Source organism: Salvia hispanica, chromosome 3, assembly GCF_029641045.1.
Source record: "Salvia hispanica isolate PSC_SH4W2 chromosome 3, Shi_PSC_v1, whole genome shotgun sequence".
Lineage (NCBI taxonomy): Eukaryota > Viridiplantae > Streptophyta > Magnoliopsida > Lamiales > Lamiaceae > Salvia > Salvia hispanica.
The window spans coordinates 41,455,863-41,480,548 of NC_142694.1; the positions used below are offsets into that span (position 1 = coordinate 41,455,863).

The 24,686-nt window shown below is 38.2% G+C and overlaps 1 protein-coding gene and 2 pseudogenes across 2 annotated transcripts; all 3 read left to right on the forward strand.

Moving 5' to 3' along the window:
- Positions 1–49: 49 nt before the first annotated feature.
- LOC125209412 (LEAF RUST 10 DISEASE-RESISTANCE LOCUS RECEPTOR-LIKE PROTEIN KINASE-like 2.4) lies at positions 50–13,018 on the forward strand (annotated as a pseudogene).
- A 2,681-nt stretch (positions 13,019–15,699) lies between these two features.
- LOC125210036 (LEAF RUST 10 DISEASE-RESISTANCE LOCUS RECEPTOR-LIKE PROTEIN KINASE-like 2.5) lies at positions 15,700–17,408 on the forward strand (annotated as a pseudogene). Its single transcript, XR_016136497.1, has 2 exons — positions 15,700–15,880; positions 16,082–17,408. The product of XR_016136497.1 is annotated as an LEAF RUST 10 DISEASE-RESISTANCE LOCUS RECEPTOR-LIKE PROTEIN KINASE-like 2.5 (transcript).
- Positions 17,409–19,416: 2,008 nt separating this feature from the next.
- Positions 19,417–22,421, forward strand: LOC125210031 (LEAF RUST 10 DISEASE-RESISTANCE LOCUS RECEPTOR-LIKE PROTEIN KINASE-like 2.3). Its single transcript, XM_089067204.1, has 3 exons — positions 19,417–20,116; positions 21,001–21,033; positions 21,218–22,421. Exons 1-3 carry the CDS (start codon positions 19,417–19,419, stop codon positions 22,318–22,320), a joined length of 1,836 nt encoding a protein of 611 aa, XP_088923330.1. The 3' UTR covers positions 22,321–22,421.
- The last annotated feature ends 2,265 nt before the right edge of the window (positions 22,422–24,686 follow it).

Below are 24,686 nucleotides of genomic sequence, written 5' to 3' on the forward strand. Positions count from 1 at the left end.
TATGGCTCCACGAGTATCGACACTCGAATCCTAATTGCTCATAGCAAGAATGTATGTTGTTTATCATAACTTTGATGAGGATGCCATTTACTTCGCCGAGACGAATAAACTTCTCAACAAAATTTCGGAGGCAGTTGCATATTTAGCAAAAAAGGAGGTCATGGCTAAAAATGAGGCCACATTTGATTCTGTCGTCGAGACTATTGCAAAAAATGACGATGTGTCAACAACAAATGTCAAGTCTGATCCCGTCATCGACGAGACGGAAAAAGATGACGACGAATCGCCTCAAGCGTTGGATGAGGCAATGGCTTTGGTGGAAACCAAATGTCCTCCACAGTCTCATAGCCCAAAAATCAATGTTGTCATTATTGGTTATGTCACTGAAATCGCCGAAGAGATCTCATGCCCGAAGACGGTTTCTCCATCATTCGTTGAGGTCACAAGCGATACAATTTTGCTTGAAGATCTAAACAATGACAACGAGATGGAAGGTTATTTTTCCGACTTCCACCTTGAGGGCAAGGTGGTTTTCAACGGTGGGGAAGTTGATAGGGACATGATATTCTATTTTATTCCGGAAGGGAGCTGATATTCTCTCCGTATATTTATTTAGTTTACTTATGTTTTAGTATTATTTAGTTTCTATGATTTTATTTACTTTCCCTAGTAGTTAGGATTTGATTTGATTTGTTTTTGATTTACTTCCCTAGTTTATAGGAAATCTTTTTGTACCACACATATTATAAATATGTGTGAAGTCTTTTATTATTATCAAGCAGAATGAATTAAATTAATATTTATCATTCTCTTCCTACGGTTCTCCCTCTTGGAGAAACCGATTACTCTCCATTTTCTCTCAATTCAGGCCTAGTTCTCTCAAATAACTCCTTTGATAGGTAAAATTCTATCATATAACTCAGTCAATCACAGTTTCCATCATAAAAATCCATTTAGTATCAAGTAAGTAGCTCGTCCCACTGTAGAAGTCATACTTGGATGACGACACGAAATTTTAGAAAAATTTATTTTATGTACTCCCTCCGTTCCACAGTAATAGAGACATTTCATTTTTTGTACTCGTTTTGAAAAAATGATATTAAATAGTTAAAGTAGAGAAAGAGTAAAGTAAAAGAGACAATAATGTAGAGAAGAGTCTTATCTACAATATTCTCTCTCTTACTTTACTTTTTCTCCACTTTAACTATTTATAATTATTTTTCATAATGAGTGCGCAAAATGAAACGCCTTTGTTACTATGGAACGGAGGGAGTATTAAATAAGGAGAGAGTATATTTTTATACATTGATGTAAGAAAGAACTTTTTCAAAAAATAAAATGTATTATCATCTTTTTATGACAAACTAAAAAGAAAATTTTGTTATCTAAGACCAAGCCTATCACTCCATGGTTTATCCATATTTTAACAAAAGACTTGGAAAGAATGAGCTCATCAATATTATAAGGATTTGTGTAACGACCCGCCCATTTAGGGTATAATAAATGCGGCGTTCGTTAACTAGGTAGACTTAAATGCATCAAAGATCATAAACTAGGGTTTCAATAGAAAGGGATTTGACCAAAGCATTAAATGAACAATTCAGTAGAGGAAGAATAATGCCTTAGCAAAGGAATCCATCAAAAGGTTTATTGGAATAAAAGCTTAACCAAGTTCTTCAAAAAGAATATTTCTAACTGTTCATATTCCAAAACATACCCACGAAAATAAAAGAATAGAAGTATTTATCCCAACAAAAGATCACAGTTTTCATAATCAATAGCGGAAGCGACCAAGAAAGAAGTGAGGCTATGTATGAGGACACAACGACACCTTAGGTACAAACAGATCATTTTATTATTCTCTACTCAACACCGCCGCCCGCTCGTCACCACTCAACCTGCACATAAGGAAAACACATGCAGGGCTGAGTACGATAATCATACTCAATGGGCTCATTGCCGAAAACAGTTTTATCACAAATATAGTTATTATCATGCCATTTTCAAGTGTCCATCGGGGTTTTAACTTTAGAAAGACCCGAGGCACCAAAATATCTTCTTTCTCAAATATCACAGTCGCGCAACCATTTTTCTCATAGACGTTTACCATATCCTCATTCTACATGACAAGGACTGCGGCCGCAATCCAGGTCACTAGACCGGCCAACCTGTACGCTGACTCTCGGTCTAACATTGGTGTACACTAACCCAAATAGAGTTTGCGGCTCTACAAGGATCCGAATTCGATTATAACAATAGTGGCATAGCCACGAGGGATAGGCACGACAAAACAAATCAAGGCATGATAACACATCTTTCATTCTCATCAATATCATTTTAGGACAATGTCCTTATTTTAAAAGAAAGCCCACCTCGTAGGTTTAGCTCGATAGAATTCTCTTCTCCTCGTTTATCACGCTGAGAGCGCGAAGCATCACCTTTAAATTAGGCGTATCACAAATCAGTTTCAATCATGGATTTCAAATCATGCATGATCTCACGTTTCCCTTTTTCCCATCGATTATTTTCAAAATCATCAATCAAAATCAATGTATGATTAGCATATCATTTTTATTCAAATAACAACTCCAATTTCACCAATAATTCGTAACACGTATGAGTGTTCCACACACATAACACACGCATACGAACACAACAATTGTGCACGCCGATCGAGGCGTGCACACACACACTCTCGGCCACACACACATACACACATCCATGCATCCCAAAATTTCATCAATTTATTTCCCCTTCCCTCATCTAAATGCATGTGGACTCAAGAATACCGATTGATCGGTAGAAGAAGAGAAGATCAATATTTAAAGTACCTTTTCCAAAAGAACGAACGGTAGAAACGAGGAATTAATCTTGATTCTTCAATAATCTCTTGAATTTCACTTGAATTCTTCTCAATTGATGAAGAAATCTTGAAGAAAACTTGAAGAAAACTTGGAGAGAGTGGGGGAGTAATTTTCGAAAATAAAGAGGAGTGGGAGGCGCCGGTTTTTGATCTCTAGGGTTAGGGTCTTCTCTTATTTATAGAGTGCCAAAATAATATCCCAATAATTAATTAAATAAAAGATTTGGGAGAGATATTGGGGAAGTGGCATTGAATTGGTTGAGAAGAAGGAGGATTTCGAAAATTATAGGCTATTTATTTAGCCTATAATTAAATTCAGATATTTTACGGAGTAGAATAATATATCACGGAGCAAGAAAATAATAATAATCCTCCCTAATTAAAAGGAAATAGGCGTGACTTTTTCAACTCCTCCAAGAGATTGAATTTCAAATCCTAATTTAATTAGGATATGCAATATCTTCTTAGATTTGGCAAGATATGGTAGGATATTCTAGCATATTTATATTTATTCATGGAGTAGAATAAATAAGGGATCAAATAAATAAATAATTCCCTGTTCTCCAAAATATGAGATTTTCGAAAATCTCATGAATATCAAAGGTGGTATTTTTCGAAAATTCCATGATGGAATTTAAGTACAATTGGACTTTGGATTTAATTTGGATAATTATCCCAAACAAATAATTAAATCCAAGAATAATATTATTTCTTCTCCAATAAAGATAGTGGCCGAAAATTCCACATGATTTAAATAAATGCTCCTATTATTTCTCTCACTCATCCCTTAGCAAAATAAATAATAATTTCCCCACAATTATATTTCTCCGCATCAAAATATTCACATATTCCAAATCAATCATCTCTTCACTTTCACTTCATTTTCTCATCGCATTGACCTTTCAACGGCCACGTCATTTTTTCCACATCTTTGACTATTCAATAGCCACGTCAACATTTCAACAAGTTGACTATTCAACTCAATTAGAATTCACATATGCAATTAGGTCACATAGACACTATGCAATTAATTACTCATCAAATAATTCACATATCATAGCATTTAAGGCATTTAATGCAAAAATTTTATAACCCGAAAAAATTAGGGTTTGAAAAAGTGGGGCGTTACAATTTGTCTTTTGATTTCTACCATTCCTTTGAACTTCTTCTTGGAATTGCACCAAAACAACTCAATAAGCATCATATCTAACAAAATAACAAAACTAAGCAAAGCTTCTTTCAAGCTTGATTTGCATTCACAAGTACTAACATCAAAACAAACCAACAAAGTGTTAGAAATCCATGTTTGTTGGTAGAAAATTCATACTACTTGACATATGAGTTATGACTATTGTGACACAAATACAAAAAATGCAATCCCTGGTTCATATCTCCAAGACAAGTCAATTACCCAATCACATGATAGATTCCATTCCAAATTTAACATGGCCACAACTTAACAAGATTCATGGAAAAAAAATTCCCAACTTATTAAACTAAAAAATCAACAGTCACATAACTAAAGCTTCTCTTCATTCATTCCTCAAGAATATAGACATGAACCTCCACACACTCTGTCTCCGCATATTATCTCTGATCATCATCATCTCCTCGATGATTTCCATGTGTTTTCCGGCTGCAAAAACGTGACGGACGAGCTGCTGAGGTACCAGCTTGCCTGTCATGACATCAACAATGACTTCAACAATGCATCGGGTCCCAGCAACTTTGGCGAGCATTTGCCGTACGACAGCAACTTTGTGCCCAGCACCGCGCTAAGATATAGATTGGCTATGTACGGCGGCAATGGAAATTTGGGGAGAGCAGCTGGCACGTGTGAGAGAGCGTGACCGTACGTGCAGAGTTGAGCGAGTATGAGAGAGGAGATGAAGTGGTGGATGTTGCGGCGCTTTTGCCGAGGGGGTTTGTGATGAATTGGACGGCGGCGAGTGATTGTAGTTCTTGCCAAGAGAGCGGCGGCCGCTGAGGCTTTGATGAGAGTTCTTACCATTTTATATGTTTCTGCCGTGACCGGCCGCGTTCTAGGAGCTGCGGACCAAGTGAATCCTACTTTTATATATCAATTTATAATAAAATGTAAGCGAGAATGAGTTAGTGGAATATGGGGTCCACTACCAAAAATGGTGAGAAGTGAAATGAGACAAATTTTGTAGGATGGTCGAAAATGAAAAAATGTGACAAACTTTCAAGGACAGAGGGAATATTTTATTGACTTCTTACATCTTTTAAGTAGGGCTGGCAAATCGTGAGGATTGGGTCGCTATCGGGTCAACCCAATATCGACCCAATCTTATCGGGTCCCAACCCAACCCAAATCATCGTGTTCTTATCAGGTTCAACCCAAACTGATTCGTGTCGGATTCGTGCGGATTTCGTGTCATCCAAAAAAATATTGGTCATCTTTTAATGATAATAAATTACTACACAATACAAACGATATACGATAACGACCGACATATGATATTATATAATTAAAATTTGATATTACACGATAAAATAAGATATTACAAAATTAAAATAATTAATTTAAATAATATTTAAATCCAAATAATAAAATTAAAGTATATTAAAATTAAATCTAACAAATAAAATTAAAATAATTATTTTTTAATAAAATTTAAGTATGCAGTAATATTTTATTTATCATAAAAAAAAATTAATAATAGTATTAATCATATTTTTACTAATAAAATTAAAATTATAATATTTTTTAATTAATAAAAATAATTAAAATTAAAATTTAATATATTATTTTAATTAATAAAAATAATCAAAATAATAAAAAAAATCTTAACGGATAACCCCAACCCGACCCGCATCCGACCCAACCCAACCCAAAATTTTCGGGTTCTTATTGGGTCGACCCTATAAGGACCCAAATTTTAAACGTGCGTGTTCGTGTCGAGTTAACTTCGTGCGGATTCGTGTCGAATTATCGCGTCGGATCAAAAATTGCCGGCCCTACTTTTAAGTACATTTAGTTTTGTTTAAGTTCAAGTCTACCTTCATTTTTGTTTGGTTACAAACACATCCCACATTGAATAAATAAGGGGAGTTGGAAGCTATATAGTATATAATATAAGTGTTGTGAAACTCCAATTAGTTTGAGGCTTTTTAGTAGTTACTCAAAAACAATATCAAACTAATGTGCAACTCCGTTTAACTACATTCAGTTCTTGTAATAGAGTATATGTTCTTTTTGCTTGGAAATGGAGAATTTATATATAGAATAATAATGTTGATTTTCGTTGCAGGAAAAAAGATCAGATACAGTATGTTCTTTTTCATAGCTATGTTCCCGTCATCAATACTAGGCTAATATCTCTCCAATAATTCATAGTAATAACTGAGGAAACGTGTATCAGTTTCTTCTACCCTGTTTTGTTTACTTTATGCTTGAATGTGGTCAGCATACTTTTTCAGTTACATTCTTCTAAATTCTTTAAAAGTAACCAAGTTTTTTTGCTTGACTGGTGTTCCTATGGCCGCTCTGACATCCTGTGTGATAGCTGTATATGTTTTCATCCAGAGGAAGCATGCAAAGGTAAAACAAGCGCAAGAAAAAGACCTCGAACGATTTCTGAAAAGCAACGGAAATCTTGCACCGGTTAGATACAAATACTCCAGCATCAAGAAAATGACAAACTCATTCAATAAAAAATTGGGAAAAGGAGGGTTTGGCAATGTTTACAAAGGACAGTTTCCCGATAGTCGTCTTGTAGCAGTCAAAGTCTTGAACGATTCAAAAGGAAACGGGGAAGATTTCATGAACGAGGTCACCAGTATTAGCAGAACTTCCCAGGTTAATATTGTCACGTTGTTGGGGTTTTGTTATGAAGGTTCGAAAAGAGCTCTCATTTATGACTTCATGTCGAATGGTTCTCTTGAAAAGTTCATTGGCAACAATGCTTCCTCGTCTCAAGATTCTGGGTTGGGATGGGATAAAGTGTTTGAGATCTCTCTTGGGATATCTCGAGGGCTTGAATACTTGCATCAAGGTTGTAATACGAGGATTCTGCATTTGGACGTCAAGCCTTAGAACATTCTTCTCGATAAGGACATGAACTCAAGGATTTCAGATTTCGAGCTTGCTAAATTGTGTCCAAACAGATCAAGCATAGTCTCTATGATGGGGGCAAGAGGTACAATAGGGTACATTGCCCTTGAAGTGTTTTCTAGAAACTTCGAAGAAGTCTCTTACAAGTATGATGTGTATAGTTACGGAATATTGGTTTTGGAGATGGCTGGAGGAAAGAAGACCATTGATCCAAGGCATGCCGATCATGCAAGTGAAATATACTTCCCAAATTATCTTTACAAGGAAGTTGAGGTCAATGCTGAAAGAGCAGTGAATGAAGAAGCTGAAAGCCGACCCTTGAAGAGAAACATGATCATTGTTGGGTTATGGTGTATTCAGACAAAACCCAAGGACCGACCGTCGATGATGAGGGTGGTAGAAATGTTGGAAGGGAAGCTTGGATTATTGGAGGTTCCACCTAAACCTTACCTTTACTCACCCCCAAGATCAGTATCATCCTCCTCTCCAACTTTTGAATCTATCTCTTAAAGATGGTAATCGAGAGAGGCGAGATTCATAGGGCAATGCATATTGAGAGAGCTTTGGGAGTAGAAGATGATTTTTATATTTCTGTGTAATGTTTACAATAGAATTCATCACCTCAATATATAGGTGTGAATATAGGCTATGTATGGAAACACAATCATTTTGTAATCAATCTATTCTAGGACAATATGTAATTGTATCAATCCTAGTAAATTAATTTATTCTGCAATCTTCTTCATTTATTCTGCAATCTTCTTCCCTCCGCTTGATATGCATTGAAACTCCCCCTCAAGTTGAGCAATGGTATCTCCGATGCTTAACTTTCCCAATTTTTCCTTGAGAACTTTTGGATGGACTACTTTGGTGAGTATATCGACCAGTTGTTCTTCTGATCGGACAAATGGGAATTCAATGATGCCTCCTTCTAATTTTTCTTTGATGAAGTGGCGGTCAACTTCCACGTGCTTCGTTCTGTCGTGTTGCACTGGGTTTTCTAATATACTAATAGTCACCTTGTTGTCACAGAACAGTTGGCTCTTTCGAGTAGGTGGAAAGCCAATTTTTTGTGAGCAATCTTCTTAGCCGTAGGATCTCCATGAGTCCACTCTTCATTCCTCGGAACTCAGCCTCAGCGCTTGACAGAGCTACTACCTTTTGTTTCTTACTTCTCCAAGTAACCAAGTTGCCTCCAATGAAGGTAAAGTATCCTCCCGTAGATTTTCTATCCACTGAATTGCTTGCCCAGTCGGCATCAGTGTATCCATCAATTTCCAAGTCTTCTCTCTTTGCTAGAAATACTCCATAGCTTACCGTACCCTTCAGATATCGCACGATCCTCAATGCGGCCTCCATATGATTTGCTTGAGGTTGGTGCATGAACTGACTCACGATGCCAACTGCATATGTGATGTCGGGTCTGGTATGTGAGAGGTAGATGAGTTTCCCGACAAGTCGTTGATACCTTTCTCTGTCTGCGAGATCGACTCCTTCTTCTATTTTCAAGCCATGGTTGGGAATCATTGGAGTGTCTGCGGATTTGCATTCGAGGAGACCAGTTTCCGCCAGCAGGTCTAGGACGTATTTCTTCTGTCTTAGGAATATTCCGTGTCTGGATCTCAACACTTCTATCCCCAAAAAATATTTCAGTGCTCCTAGATCTTTCATCTCGAATTCTTTAAACAAGTTCTTCTTCAATCTCTGGATTTCTTCCACATCATCTCCAGTAATGATCATGTCATCAACATAAATAATCAGACAGGTTACCTTGTTCTCTCTCCTTTTTGTGAAGAGTGTGTGATCGGAATGGCTTTGTTTGAATCCATGCTTGATCATTGCTTGGCAGAATCTTCCGAACCATGTGCGTGGAGATTGCTTTAACCCATACAACGTTTTCCGTAGTCGGCAGGCTTCTCCTTTTCCAAACTCTTCAGAGAGTCCCGGTGGAACTTCCATGTATACCTCCTTGTATTTTTCTAACTCTCCATGAAGGAAGACATTGGTGACATCGAACTGGTGTAGGGGCCAATCTTTACACACTGCTACAGACAACAGGGCTCGCACAGTATCCATCTTAGCGACTGGGGAGAATGTTTCATTATAATCCACTCCATACACCTGGGTGTATCCTTTTGCTACAAGTCTCGCCTTGTATCTCTCGATTGAACCATCTGCTCTTCTTTTTATGGTGAATATCCATCGGCATCCAACTGGTTTCTTTCCTGACGGCAAAGTGCATTTCTCCCATGTGCCGTTTTTTTCCAGTGCATCTATCTCCTTTTTCATGGCTTCTCTCCAATGTTTGTGTTTTCTGGCCTCTTCAAATGATTGAGGGATTTCTTCTTCTTCTTCTTCATATAGGGCAATTTCGAAGGCCCGGGCCCGGGCCATTTCTGTCAGGTAAGCCCTGAGCAATATTTGAAACTGCATATTTTGTTTCTCCCTTTCCAGTCCGGTGAGTATCTTTTTGGAGGGATCCCTCTCGTACTCCTAACGGGTCTCTGACATGGTTCTTCAGTATCTCCACTTCTCCCACTAGTTCCACATTCTCCAGTATTGCCCCTATTAAGATTAGTGTTTTCTGAAGGTATAATATCGAAATCGAAACTATTTACCCCAGGAATCGAAGACTGGGTTGACGGCTGGACAATGTCACTTTGCTCCTCGTTCTGTATTACTGGGCTTGACGGCCCGGCGGTGCCGCTAACCTCCTCAGTTGGACCGACGTCTGTGACAGGGCTTGGTTGTGACTCTCCCCCTGTCTGGTGTTCCCCTGGATGTGGTTCTCCCCCTAAGTGGTGATTTTCCCTTGGATCAATATCTGGTAACCAATCTAGGAGGTCACTGTTTGGACTATTGTCTAAAGGTTGTGTCTCCCCTTGACTACTAGATTGGTTGTAGAAGTATTCACCTAACAAAGTCACAATTCATGGTAGTGTGCACTCGCCGTGTTATTGGGTCATAGCACCTGTACCCTTTCTGATTTTTTCCGTAGCCAAGAAAGACACATTTGAGAGCACATGGATTAAATTTAGATCATTCGTGTTTGGGAATGTGAACAAAGACTGAGCAGCCGAACACTCTGGGTTCAAGGGATAAGGATGATGGAATTTCGAAGTGGTGTGAGAAAACATCTAAGGGGATTTTGAAGCTAAGGATTTTCGTGGGCAGGCGATTTATAAGGTATACTGCGGTGGCTACAGCTTCGGGCCAAAAGAATTTTGGTATTTTGGATTCAATTAATAGGGCTCGGGTAATTTCAAGGATATATCGGTTTTTTCTCTCGGCTACCCCATTTTATTCTGGAGTATATGCACACGAGGTTTGATGGACTAGTCCCTTTTCCCTGAAAAAGTCTTGCATTTTTGTGTTGACAAACTCCCCCCCATTGTCGGATCTAAGATTTTGGATTTTCTGATTATATTGGGTTTGGATAAGGTTATAAAATCTACAAACTTATCAAAGACCTCATGCTTATTTTTTAAAAAAATAGATCCAAGTCATGCGAGAGTAGTCATCAATAAATAGTACGAAGTAACGAAAGCCTTGTCCCCCGGTGATAGGGGCAGGACCCCAAACATCAGAATGTACCAAAGCAAAAGGAGATTTCATTCTAGTATTGTTCAACTTGAAAGAATGTCTATGGTTCTTGGCCAATACACAAGTATCACAATGAAAAGAGTTCATAGAAGTAACTAATTCAGGAAAAAGTAGACGAAAATATCCTAGAGATGGGTGCCCTAACCGACGATGCCAAAGCCAAGCCTTTCTGTCTGTCGGTCCGGGAGTTAGCATCATCGCAGCACTCTGTTGGGCTATCTCGTCCACATAGTACAGTCCGCGTTGTTCAGTGCCACGCCCAACTATCGTCCCCGTCTTGATATCCTGTAACATGCAAAATTGAGGTTGCATTAGTAATTTACAGTGAAGCTCCTTAGTCACATGACTGATTGATAAGAGCTTGTGAGATAACGACGGAACATAAAGACAATTAGGGAGGCATAAAGTGGGTGAAATGTTTATTGTGCCCGCCCCCTTGACTGGTGCTAGGTCCCCACTGGCAGTTTGTATATAGGATTTATTGGAACTGGATATGGACACAAAGTCTGAGGCGTCAAAAGAAATTATATCTGTCGCCCCACAGTCAAAGATCCAGTGGGGGTCTTTTGGGCCGGATATGGAGGTAGAGGAACATGCTAATGCGTCGAAGGAGTTTCGACACGGTATAACATGCTGAAATATGACATTTTTGGAAGGTTGGGGAGTAATGTGAAAAGTTTTGGGTATTTGGGGGTCATTCCGAAATATACCAGAATGTTGGGGTGGAATATGAGGGTCTGGTATGAGGTGGGGGTTAGTTTGAGATTTATGGGAATTTTGGGGTGGGATTCAGGATTTAGGGATCTTTGTGGGGATGAATTGGGATTTCCGAAAATGGGTGATATTTAAATTGAATTCACCCCCAAATTCGGGAACCCTAGGCTCCTTCACATTCGCGAACCCTAGCCGCCGTGGGACCCCAGCCGTCGCGATTCCGTTCCCGCCGGTGGTACCGGTTGCCGATTTCTCACCTTCAGACCATGCCCTCGCCATGGAGACCGATGCTGTGGTTGATTTCTCCTCATTTCGGTTCTCACCTCCGCCTATGGTTGATGGACCACCGCCTCCCGTCGGTTTCTCGATGTGGGTGGTTCGGTCTACGGCGACTGCCGCCGACACTCTACCTCCTCCATTGATTCGATTTGAACTTCGAATCTGTCGGGCCTTCTTCATCTCCTCCCACCACTCCGGGAAACCATGAATATGGAAGCAAGTATCCTTGGTGTGCTTCTTCCCTCCACAGTGGCTGCACACCAATTTGCTCTTGTCTTTGTCCTTTCGGAAATTGGGGTTCCTCGGCGGTTGGTGGCTCTGTGTGGAGGTTCGATTTCTGTCGAACACGGCGAGTCCTACTCCGATTCCAGACTCCTTGGGTTCTGGATTCAACAACTTCTCATTGACAGACTCTCGTTTGACCAGTCCGTACGCTTTCCTTGCAGCTGGGATTGGATCCATATTAAGAATCTCTCTTTTGATTTTATCATACCGTTGGTCTTCTAATGCCCATAGGAATTGGTACAACCTGTGCCTCTGTGTGTTGGTTGTATTTTTCGATGCTAGACAGAGTATCCATCGGGTTTGGGTCTCTGGTGTCAATTGAGATCCACAAATCTTGAAATTTCTGCCATAGATTTTCCAGTGATAAGTTTCCTTGTCTCAAACTGTATGTTTGTCTGTGCAGATCGGATATTTGGAACTGATCGGCGCAGCTCCCGTACGTCGTGGCCAGGCTCTCCCATAAGTCATAGGTCGTTTCGTACTGTGAGACCTCGTTGATGAGGCCGGCGTCGATGTTGTTGATGATCCAGTTGAAGCAACAATCATCCCGCTGCTGCCATCGGTTGTAATTGTGGTCCGTCGGTGGGGGAGGATCTGTAACTCCATTTATGTGAGATGCCAGACCTTTCCCCCGGATTGCTCGTCTCATCAGTTTCACCCATAGGGGATAATTGTCCCCATTGAGCTTCTCTGTCAGGTGCACCTCGCCTAGTGATTCCAGAGATGAAGGCCGTTGGTTTGAGTTTTTCTGAGACATGCTTATTCTCATGAATTAGCGAACTGTTCGGCTGAAAGGGTTATTGGTTGGTTGTTCTTTGGAGGGGTATCAGATTCAGAATCTGACATCTTGTTTGTTGTGTTTTCGCAGGGTTCAAAAGGTCGGGAAAGGTACTTGAGACTGTGATGATATTTTTCTGAGTCTCAAGCCCGAATAAACCTCCTCTGATACCATCTTAAAGATGGTAATCGAGAGAGGCGAGATTCATAGGGCAATGCATATTGAGAGAGCTTTGGGAGCAGAAGATGATTTTTATATTTATGTGTTATGTTTACAATAGAATTCATCACCTCAATATATATGTGTGAATATAGGCTATGTATGGAAACACAATCATTTTGTAATCAATCTATTCTAGGACAATATGTAATTGTATCAATCTTAGTAAATTAATTTATTCTGCAATCTTCTTCATTAATTCTGCAATCTTCTTCCCTCCGCTTAATATGCTTTGACACTATCTAGTATTTTGCTTGAATATGGCAAGTTATGTGAAAAATGTAGCATTATTGGAACTTATCCTTTTTGAAGAATATATAAAAATTATTATATGAAAAGCTGGAGGAATTTATTCGAACCGACTTACGAAAGTTTAGACCCAACCTGATTCATATGGTTACTAGGATCATGGTTATCTGTTTTTGCCTATATACATATCTTTCTATTATAAATTATATCGAAAAATTATATAGTGTGCATCCCTGCCAAAATACATATTGCATCGAACCCAATTTCTATTGTAACTAGGATTATACAGTAAAATTCCTAGTTTGGCCTAACCGTCAAACTACATCGAATTGCATCAAATTGGATAAACAATTCATGTGTTATTTCGCTTATATTCGTGATTACTTATGTAAAAGTCTTAGTAACAAAAGTATTGGAGAAATATAGTTTCTGAATTGATTGGTTTAGATTTAGTTATTTATTAGCACAACCAAAGTTGACTAGGTCAGTTTCAGTTTCGTACAATACTATTCTTTACTAGTGCGCAATATAATAAATGGTCTTCCCGCCAATCATGCTGATTTTAGTAGCAACCCATCAATTATCAAAAATTAGAGAAAAGTAATAGAAAAATCCAAACAAAATGGCGAATGACAGCTCAATCAAAACACATTAATTTCCTAGTAGACTTGGTCAGTCTCATTTACTAGTGCCAATAACACATTAATTTCCTAGTCAATTAGCGTACAAAATGGTCTATTCTCCCACTTTCTTAATTCTTTTATTTATAACTTAGTAGCCTTTTCTGAGTGTAATTAATTTATCCATGTCTAAAACTAAAACCAAGATTTTGTTATTCTTACTCTCATGCAATCTCTTCATTCCCAAAATTGATTCCAAATGTCCAAAATCTTTCTCATGTGGGAATCTAGGCCTCTTGAAATTCCCTTTCACCGCAAGTAGCAATTGCGGGTTATTTTTGGTTGACGGATGTGATTCCGGATCACCCCAGCTTCGCCTGAGCCCTGAAAAGTTTGGGCTCGAGCAAGGAGAGTACAACTTTCTCGGCAACAATTTATCGACGAACGAGATCACAATTTTGGACGGTTCCCGCCTAAAGAGCTTGAATGACAAGAGTTGTAACTTTTTCCAAAATCTATCCCTATCTCAATCTCCCTTTGTTTCATTCACTTTTTCCCCTAATATCACATTTTTCACATGCTGGAATGCAACTATTGATCCAAATGTCCAAGATTATATACAAAACCACTACCACTATGCTAGGTGTCAAGGCCCCCCAACAGTCTATTATAGAAACCCAGGACAAGGACAGTATGTTCCAACCAATAGTAGTATTCCTGCCACGTGTTCGATAGTTAAGTTACCAACGAAATCGAACCGAGTTACTCACGATCTATATGATGTGTTGAGTGCTGAGTTTACTTTGAAGTGGAATGTTTCTCAAGAATGCTATGATTGCTATGGTCGAGGAGGGCGGTGCGTTAGTGACAATTTGAATAGATTCACATGCAGAGAAGAAGGTAACTATTTTTATTTGTCAACAACCAATATTTTTCTTTATAGGTTTTGTTATCCTTGTTAAACACCACCGCAGTAAATGTCACGAGTTTTAATGCAAAACTCGATTATCACATATATAAGCTTTTATGTGTAGTTTAGTACTCCCTCCATTTCGCCATAATTGGGGCGAAACTTTTCGGCACGGAGTTTTAGAAAGGAATATTGGTAGTGTTAAATAAATAGATAAAAAAAGTAAGAGAGGGGAAATGGTAGAGAGAATAAAGTATATAGTGAATAAAGTAGAGAGAGTAAAGTAAGAGAGAAAAAGGTTACCATATATAGAAATAACTCAACTATGAAGAAACTTCCAGAAATGGAAAAATGAAGAAACCGAGGGAATAATTTAATAAACATATACATATATCTGATTGTATTTTCAATGGCGGATCTAGGGTAGATTGAGTGGGTCAACCGATCTTATCTCTAGCCCATGAGAGATTAAATTTGGATTTTGGAGTTACAATCGAGCTCACAATGCGTTAGCTCTGCCCCAAATTTCATTTGGAGTAGGGGTTCACATTTGATGTGAGCGTTGATTTTTTTTCATGATGTCCGACTCCACATAAATATGTAAGGTTAAGTGATTGATGACCAAATTATTACTATAGAGGTGACCAACCCCAAAATTCTATTGGGCCTAAAAAGAAACGGCCCAACTCGAACCAAAAATTGGGCCAAGTGCATATTCTTTTCCAGATGGGCCTCTCAAATTCTATGAAGCCCTACAAAATAATTTCAGCCCAGACCAACCAAAAACCAGCCCAGAATATCCACTAATTTTGGCCCAGGCCAAATAAAATATAAATTGGTGTTGTAATTAATGCACCTATATTTGCATGTTATCTTCACTTTATTGTGAGAAGTCTAGAAATCTATGTTTAAATGTTAGAATCTACAACTCTATCTTTAAATGTTATCTTCACTTCGTCATGTCTTTTGCAAGTCCTATAAATAAGTCCCTTTATGTTTGAAAGGGATGCTGAATCTTGAGTTTAGTTCAAAGACGGTAATTTAGCATAGAGCCTCGTTTGAGGATTGGCCTCGTAGAAGGATTGCTTATCAATATCTATTGCATGATCCATTCCATTTGAGTTCAGTATCCATCTACATTAGCTTCTTTTCCCATATACTTTTCATGGTGGAAAGCACCAATCATAGAAAGATCAATTTTTTGGTTGTTTCACCTAAACTAGATGGCTAATGTTGAATTTGTTTGCAGAACATACGAGACGTAGAAGGATCACTTTTATTGGTATGTCACCAATGCTATGCTAACTATATTCTCATCTTCAGTCCACCTCTATTTCAATATTCTACTAATTATGAATATCGGTGATAAAAAAAATTATCGACTCTATTTCCCTAGTACTTGAACTTTAATGTGATCATACTGTTTTCGATTATACATTCTTCTGGGATTCATCAAAAAACATTTTTTTTTTTACTTCAACAGGTGGTGTTACCATAGCCTCTCTTACATTGTCTTTGATGATCGTATTCGTTTTCATTCGGAGGAAGCGTACAAAGTCAAAACAAGGTCATGTAGGGGACATCGAACTCTTTCTGAAGAACAATGGGAATCCTGCACCAATGAGATACAAATACTCCTACATCAAGAAAATGACCAATTCATTTAGTGAAAATTTAGGAAGAGGAGGATTTGGCAGTGTTTATAAAGGTCAATTTCCCGATGGTCGTCCTGTGGCGGTGAAAGTCTTGAATGAATCAAATGGAAATGGGGAAGATTTCATGAACGAGGTCGCCAGTATTAGCAGAACTTCCCACGTTAATATTGTCGCGCTGTTGGGGTTCTGTTTTGAAGGTTCAAAAAGAGCTCTCATTTATGACTTCATGCCTAATGGTTCTCTTGAAAAGTTCATTGGTAACAATGCTTCCTTGTCTCAAGAGTTCGCATTGGGATGGGATAAGTTGTTTGAGATCGCTCTTGGAATAGCTCGAGGGCTTGAATACTTGCATCAAGGTTGTAATACGAGGATTCTACATTTGGACATCAAGCCTCAGAACATTCTTCTCGATAAGGATATGAATCCAAGGATTTCAGATTTCGGGCTTGCTAAATTGTGTCCAAACAGATCAAGCATAGTCTCTATGATGGGGACAAGAGGTACAATAGGATACATTGCCCCTGAAGTGTTTTCTAGAAACTTCGGAGAAGTCTCTTACAAGTCTGATGTGTACAGTTATGGGATGCTGGTTTTGGAAATGGTTGGAGGAAGGACTACAACCGTTGATCGAAGAGATGTAGATTGTACGAGTGAAATATATTTCCCCACCTATCTCTACAAGCAGATTGAAATGAATGCTGAAAGAGAGTGATCTTGCTGGAGCACTGGACGAAGAACATGAAAGCCAACGCGTGAAGAGAAATTTGATCATTGTTGGGCTGTGGTGCATTCAGACAAACCCTAAGGACCGACCGTCGATGACAAGGGTGGTAGAGATGTTGGAAGGGAAAGTGGGGTCATTGGAGGTTCCACCTAAGCCTTACCTAAATTCAGCCCCTAGTGCAGCATCATCCTATTCAACTTCTGAATCTTTGTAGTATTTTGTTTGAATTTGTATGGTAAGTTATGTTAAATTTTATTGTAGAAAGTGTTTAGGGTCACTGTTTACTGAACAACAAGAATGTTCCTGTTTCTTTTTCTCTTGAAAAGGAAATATAGGAAGAAACAAGACAGGAAATTATGTCCATTTAAAAGTCAGGTTCATTCTAGATAGTCAGAAATGGTTGCCAGTCACCGTTATACTTAAAAGGGAAGTTGGGAATTTATTACTACTCCATATTTATTCAATCCCAACTTTTGTCATTTCTACACCTTAGTCCTAGTCAATCAATCCAGTTTTCTACAGCCTATTAAATACTACTCCCTCCGTCCCAGAGAAGTTGGCATACTTTGAAAATGGCACGGGATTTTAGGAGGTTTTGTTTTGTGTGTTAAATGGAGAGAGAAAATATAATTTTTATATTCATGTGAGAGAGAACTTTTTCCAAAAGGAAAATGTGACATCTTTTGTGGGACAAACTAAAAAGGAAAGTGTGCCAACTTCTGTGGGACGGAGGGAGTACTAGGCAATGACATATTGTAATGAAGTTGTGGATTCTACTTATTGATAAGTTTAACATTGTTTTCTTAGTATTATTACATGCAAAGTATCTAAATCCAACAAGGTTTGGTGTGGAAAAACTATTATCCACAGCAAAATAAAGCAAAATAGGCGACTAGGTTTGGAGTGAATTAGAGGTACAGGCTCAATACAATATCTATTGGGACTTTCGTCCAACAGAAAATTCATATCAATTGTGGGCTAGTCGAATTTATCAGCTACTCCTATAGTTTTCCACTTCACTCTCTTTCACACGTTCTTGCTTATTCTCGATGCTACTCATCAATTAACGAAAATTCAAGAAAAGAAATAAAAAATCCAAACAAAACAAATAATTTCGAAAAGAATTGGAACAACTCAATTAAAACCACCCTAGATTATATTGTAAGCAAGATAAGATACCTCGATTCTGGAAGCTTTTTCACTAGAAGTTGCATTGAGCTAAACAGAAGAAGCGATGCTAACTGATCGGAAGTGTGACAACTGACAAGTGACAACTGATAATAGTAAAACCGAGTTCAACAGCAACTACTGGACCGGACCGGTTCGACACGTGGCGGTCTGTGATTATCCTTCATTGCAAATTTGCAAAAAAAATATTTTAATTCTCATCTACTGCTTTCCTTCTTAATTTGATGTTTTTACTTTTTTTTTCTTTTCTCATGCTTTACTTTTTTTTTCTTGTTTCTTTTTTTTTGTATCTATTCCACCTGTTCCATTTAAAATGACATGTTTTTCTTTTTAGTTTGTCCACATTTCCTTTTTTGAAACTTTCTCTCTCCTGTTAATACACCCAACCACTTTTTCTGACTCGAATTAAAATATTCATCTCTCTTTCTCTCTCTCATTTAATACTTACACCCACATTTTCTCTCTCCAATTAAACACATTAACCAATAACTCATAAAATCTCGTGCCGGCTAAGAAATGTGTCATCTTAGCCGAGACGGAGGGAGTACTTTTTATTAAAAATCGTCCATCTATAGATCTATTGTTCATGAATGGAGATGTATTTTTTTTATAATTTTTTATGTATGTAAGTATATATATAGTACTCCCTCCGTCCTACCAAACGAGAAGAGTCTTATTTTACTATTCGATACGTCTCACAATAAGAATTACGCATATTTCACTTTTACCATAAATGATATGCAGACCCTACATTCCACCAATTTATTTCACTCGCATTTGATTATAAACCTAATATATATAACCGGAATCCATTTCCACTAACTTATTTAATTCAATTTTTTTATATTTTTTAACATTAATGTTATAAATAAGTAGGACCTTTATTGTAAGACAAAGGTTTGGCCTTCTAGTAGTCTTCGATAACTAATTCCAAGTCAACAAGCGCGTTGTATTGTACTCCCTCCGTCCCAGAAAGATTGTCTCATTTCCTTTTTCACACTCGTTTTGCAAAAATAATAATAAATAGTTAAAGTAGAGAGAAAGTAAAGTAAAAGAGAGAATAACGTAGAGAATAATCTTACCTACATTATTCTTTCTTTTATTTTACTCTATTTCAACTTTACCTATTTATTTTTATTTTTGTAAAACGAGTGCAGAAAATGAACTGAGACAATCTTTCTGGGACGGATATGAAATATGAGTGATATTCTGGCCTATTTGAAGCGCATGAATTTTGAAGCAATTCAAAGTATGGCTTCTCCCAAAAATCTGCACTCACTCCTTTTCCTAATCAGCCATCTTCTTCTTCTTCATCTCCTCAAAGCTGAATCAAAATGCCAAAAATCCTACCCCTGCAGAAATTTCACCCTCGAATTCCCCTTCACCGATGTTCATCACTCCGAATGCGGATTATTCCCAGTCAATTGCAGCCTCCCTCACAAAAATCCACTAATTTATCTAGGAGAAACTCCGATGGATCTGCTGGGGAAAGTCTCGGACAACAAATTTCTGGTCCACGATTCTGATCTATCAAACTTCTTCAATGGAAGAAGCTGTAACTCCTTCGCAAACGTATCGCTGCCAAAATCTCCTTTCGTCTCATTTTCGTACTCTCCTAATCTGACCACCTTCAACTGCTTCAATCCGAGTCAAAGAGTCGTAGATTACTTCGCGCAGTACGAGAATATAAGCTGCGATATATTAGACATTTATTACAAGCGACAAGCGACAGAGGAAGCTCCTGTAGTAATTGCTGATGTTCTTCCTGAATCGGGATGTGCAATGAATCAAATGCCACTTAGGTCTGGGCACGGATTTACTGGTGAGGTGTTCGATTTTTTTAGTCCGAATTTCACTCTAGAGTGGAGTTTGTCTGAAGATTGTTATGAATGTTTCAATGGAGGAGGGCAGTGTCTCACTAACGACAACAATCAGTTCTACTGCCAACGAGGTATTTAATGTTTCAACTTCATCATTCCATATCTTGGTTCTAACATAACAAATTTGATCCTTAATTAGGCTGCGAATGGTCAAATAATCTGCCAGAAAGGTTTCGATTATTCCATATTTTGTCTGCATTTCCATATTAGTGTTGTAAGGGTAGCAATTGGTAAATAATCTTCCAGAAACGCGACCGGTTTGACCGCGCATGCGTTGCAGTCCGCCACCTTTGGCAGTTCGCCCGAGATATATCGTCCTTACCCCTGCAATGGGGCGGACAATAGGCTAGACTATGCAAAAATGTGTGCATAGTCCGCGGACGATGCATAGGGCGCGGACTAAGGATTGGGCTTAGGGCGGGGTGCTACAGTGGCAGACTATGCGACAGACCCGCCCCATTGTGGATGGCCTTAATTAATTTGGAAATGGTTTTGAGCTTATAGCTAGGACTCTTAATATTGTAATGGTTGTATGTTTAATTCTGCGTGAATTCTGCAAGTTACTCGGTAAGATTACCACAAAACTCAGACATAGGGGTGTATTCAATAACATAACATATCATTACTCAGCAATTTTATAGGTGAATTAGGACACTCTTGCAACTAAAAACTAAGCTGGGACATGTTTAACATCAATTCTTCTGCAAATCGTTGTTACTGTTTCGTGTATCTCTGAATCAGCGACTTGATGAGTTGGAAAAGTAAACGCAAGTCGACTAAACAAACCACAAATTCCACTATATCTCATTCATTTTCATATAGTTTTCATGGTGTGGAAAGCGGCAATCTCGTAGTTTCTTAGTATTAGCTAGCAAGGTTTATCAGCATCGTTGAAAAGATCAGTTTCTGGTTATTTCATCTAAAATTTGAATTCTAATGTTGAATTCGTTTGCAGGAAACACGAGACCTAAAAAGATACTTTTCATAGGTATGTCACATTCTCATCTTCAGTTATACCAACATGATGATTGGTAATCGATTTCTCATAACAGCGTCTTTGTTTCCCTAATACTCGAACTTCAATGCAATCATGGATCAACATACTGTTTTCAGTTATAAAATTTTTCTTCTGAGAAACATCATACATCTAAGCAACATTTTTACTTCGACAGGTGGTATTACCATAGCCTCTCTTGCATCCCTTCTGATAATAGTATTCCTTTTCATTCGGAGGAAGCGTGCAAAGGCAAGGCAATATCGTGATAGAGACATCGAACTCTTTCTAAAGGACAATGGGAATCTTGTACCAATGAGATACAAATACTCCAGCATCAAGAAAATGACCAATTCATTTACTGAAAATTTAGGAAGAGGAGGATTTGGCAGTGTTTATAAAGGACAATTTCCAGACGATCGTCTAGTAGCAGTGAAAGTCTTGAATGAATCAAATGGAAACGGGGAAGATTTCATGAATGAGGTTGCCAGTATTAGCAGAACTTCCCACGTTAATATTGTCGCGTTGTTGGGGTTTTGTTTTGAAGGTTCAAAAAGAGCTCTCATTTATGACTTCATGCCGAATGGTTCTCTTGAAAAGTTCATTGGAAACAACGTGTCTCAAGAGTCCTCGTTGGGATGGGATAAGTTGTTTGAGATCGCTCTTGGGATAGCTCGAGGGCTCGAGTACTTGCACCAAGGCTGTAATATGAGGATTCTGCATTTGGACATCAAGCCTCAGAACATACTTCTGGATAAGGACATGAACCCAAAGATTTCAGATTTTGGGCTTGCTAAAATGTGTCCAAATAGGTCGAGTATAGTCTCCATGTTTGTAGCAAGAGGGACAATAGGGTACATTGCCCCTGAAGTGTTTTCGAGAAACTTTGGAGATGTCTCGTATAAGTCTGATGTGTATAGTTACGGAATGTTGGTTTTGGAAATGGCTGTAGGCAAGAAGGCCATTGATCCAAGAGATGTCGATCATACAAGTGAAATATATTTCCCAAATTATCTCTACAAGGAAGTTGAGGGCAATGCAGAAAGAGATGGAAATATTTTCGACGCAATGAATGAAGAAGATGAAAGCCAACCTGTGAAGAGAAACATGATCATTGTTGGGTTGTGGTGCATTCAGACAAACCCTAAGGACCGACCAACGATGACGAGGGTGGTTGAGATGTTGGAAGGGAAGCTTGGATCATTGGAGGTTCCACCTAAACCTTACCTTCAACCATCCCCCAGACCAGCCCCAGCCTATTCAACTTCTGAATCTTTATAGTAGTTTGCTCTTGAATTTGTATGGTAATTATGTGAAATTTTAATGTAGCAAAGTTGTACCTTCTTCCAACATTAATCGGGATTTGCATTTGTTTTCATAAATATTAGCTATACATATAGACAATAGTCTTTTTATTTAGAAGTCTGTCAGACAACCATGGTTCATCTATCCACCAGACGTAGTTTTCTAGTATCTCCGTAGGAATGAAGGATACGGAGGTACAAGCCTATTATCATGTTCAATTAAGGTTGTCATATAGACAATAATCTTAAGTTCCTACAAATTGTCCATCTTGCTACTAAGTACTTTATCTATTTGGGTATTTGATCTATCTTTATTTGCTAGAATAAATAAAGGTAAAGATACATGTGTTAAACATTAAAAATTCACTTGATATATTCACCACCAGGATTTTAGGGGATTCTTAATAGAGTATAATCCTCTTTTGGTTCTTTACATATGGCCGATTTATGATTTTGGTCCAGAATATTCACTTTTCAAAAAGTAAGTCCGAAACAAATGAAAAACGATATCGTTTGCATCCTTTTTTGACGGCACTGTCAATTCTCAACGGTCAACCGTCAATTAGCAAAAATTTGACCTGATTAGCAGAATTTAATTACCGTAGCTAATTCAATATTTTTTTTAAAAATTTTTGGCTTTACATTTTTAAATAGTCTAATATTAAACAAAAAATCATAATCTCATTTCATTCAAATTTCTCTCCCCTTTTCTCCTGCTCATTCTTCTTCTTCCTCCCCAATAACCCTAATTCTTTTTTTCCATCTCATTCTTCTTCTTCCTCCACAAACACCTTCGAACATGGGCCGTTCGACGTGTAGCCGGAACTCCGTCTCCGTCGACCACGACCGCTACCGCGACTTCGGAGACTTCCGATTTAGCTACGCTTTCTGCTATTGTAAGAAGATGGCGGCGCTCTGTATTGTCATCGGACAAGGCAAACCGTCGAGGGGGAAGCTTTACTTCACATGTGAGACGAAGGAATGCGGTTTCTTCAAGTGGTGCGAGCCAAATCGTGATGCCAAAATTACGAGCCAAATCGGGCCTCTTCTTCGTCATCCTCGGTCGGTGGTGCCGATTTTGAGGAGCTGGCTTTGAATTTGACCGAAATTACGAAAAAAATCTAGAAATTAATGAATGTTTTGAGCTTTGTTGTTCTTTGTTTTGTTGTTGTTGCAACATTTATGTGTATATTCAAGTAATTTGATGTAGTATTTGTTAATCCTATTTGAATTTTGAAGTAGATAAGTAATTTGAATTTGTTGTAGTGTTGTTCGTATTTGAATTTTGCGGTGAATCGTTTATGATGTTCTTAGAAAAATCGCCAGAAAGCCCTAATTGGACAATCCTAAAGTATAAGTCAAAGTAGTCCTTCCTATAAATTTTTTAGTTCCATTTGATCCTGAACATTTACGCACACCAATTGCAGAGTTACAGTTACAAAATTTTGTGAGTGATGTTGGTTTCATACATTATGAGATTGCTTCCTCTATGTGATTGTTTCTTCATCGACTATGCCAATAAATTGACATCAAATTGAACCAATAAATGGACAACAAAATAAAATACAAAGTGGTCCTTCATATTCATTTTTTACTTCGTATTGGTCCTGAACATTTAACCGATCAAAAAGACATAGGCATAAGGTACTGCATTGAACAACAGATCACAAATTAAGCCATTTACACCTGATAATGTCATAAGGTAATGTCATAAGCCATTTACACCTGATACATACTAAAAAACAACCTCATTTACATGTTACATCCACAAAAAAATATTTTCATAAGGCAATGTATCAACATTAACACCATCAACACCCAAAAACCATCAAAACCCACAATGACGGGGATATCGGGGCTTCTTCGTCCTCTCAAAATCGGGGTCGCTTTCTGGGGAAGCTCGACGGTCACCCACTGAAGATGTAGGGTTCATTTTCAGAGAAGAATGGACATCTGCGTCAAAGCTAGAGTTAGAACCCACAAATCCCGACGCAGCCGATGGTCCTTGTTCGGTGTCAGGCGAACGTGAATCGCTCGTTTCAGCCTTCTTCCTCTTCCTCGCATAAGATTTTTTCACGTCGGAGAGACCTTCGGTGTAACGGTGGTTTGGGTACGACGACTTCCAACTCATGGCAACCAACAATAATCGGTTGGAATCGGTCGGAATCGGTCGGAATCGGAACTAGGGTTCTTCTTAGAGAGTGACGAGAAAGAAAAGAGAGAGATTGACGTTTGGTCGGAATCGGAGTGCTTTAGTGAAAAATGATAATTGATTATTCATATTCAAAAATATTTAAAAAATTGAATTATTAGCAAAATAATTAACATAATATTAACCAACTA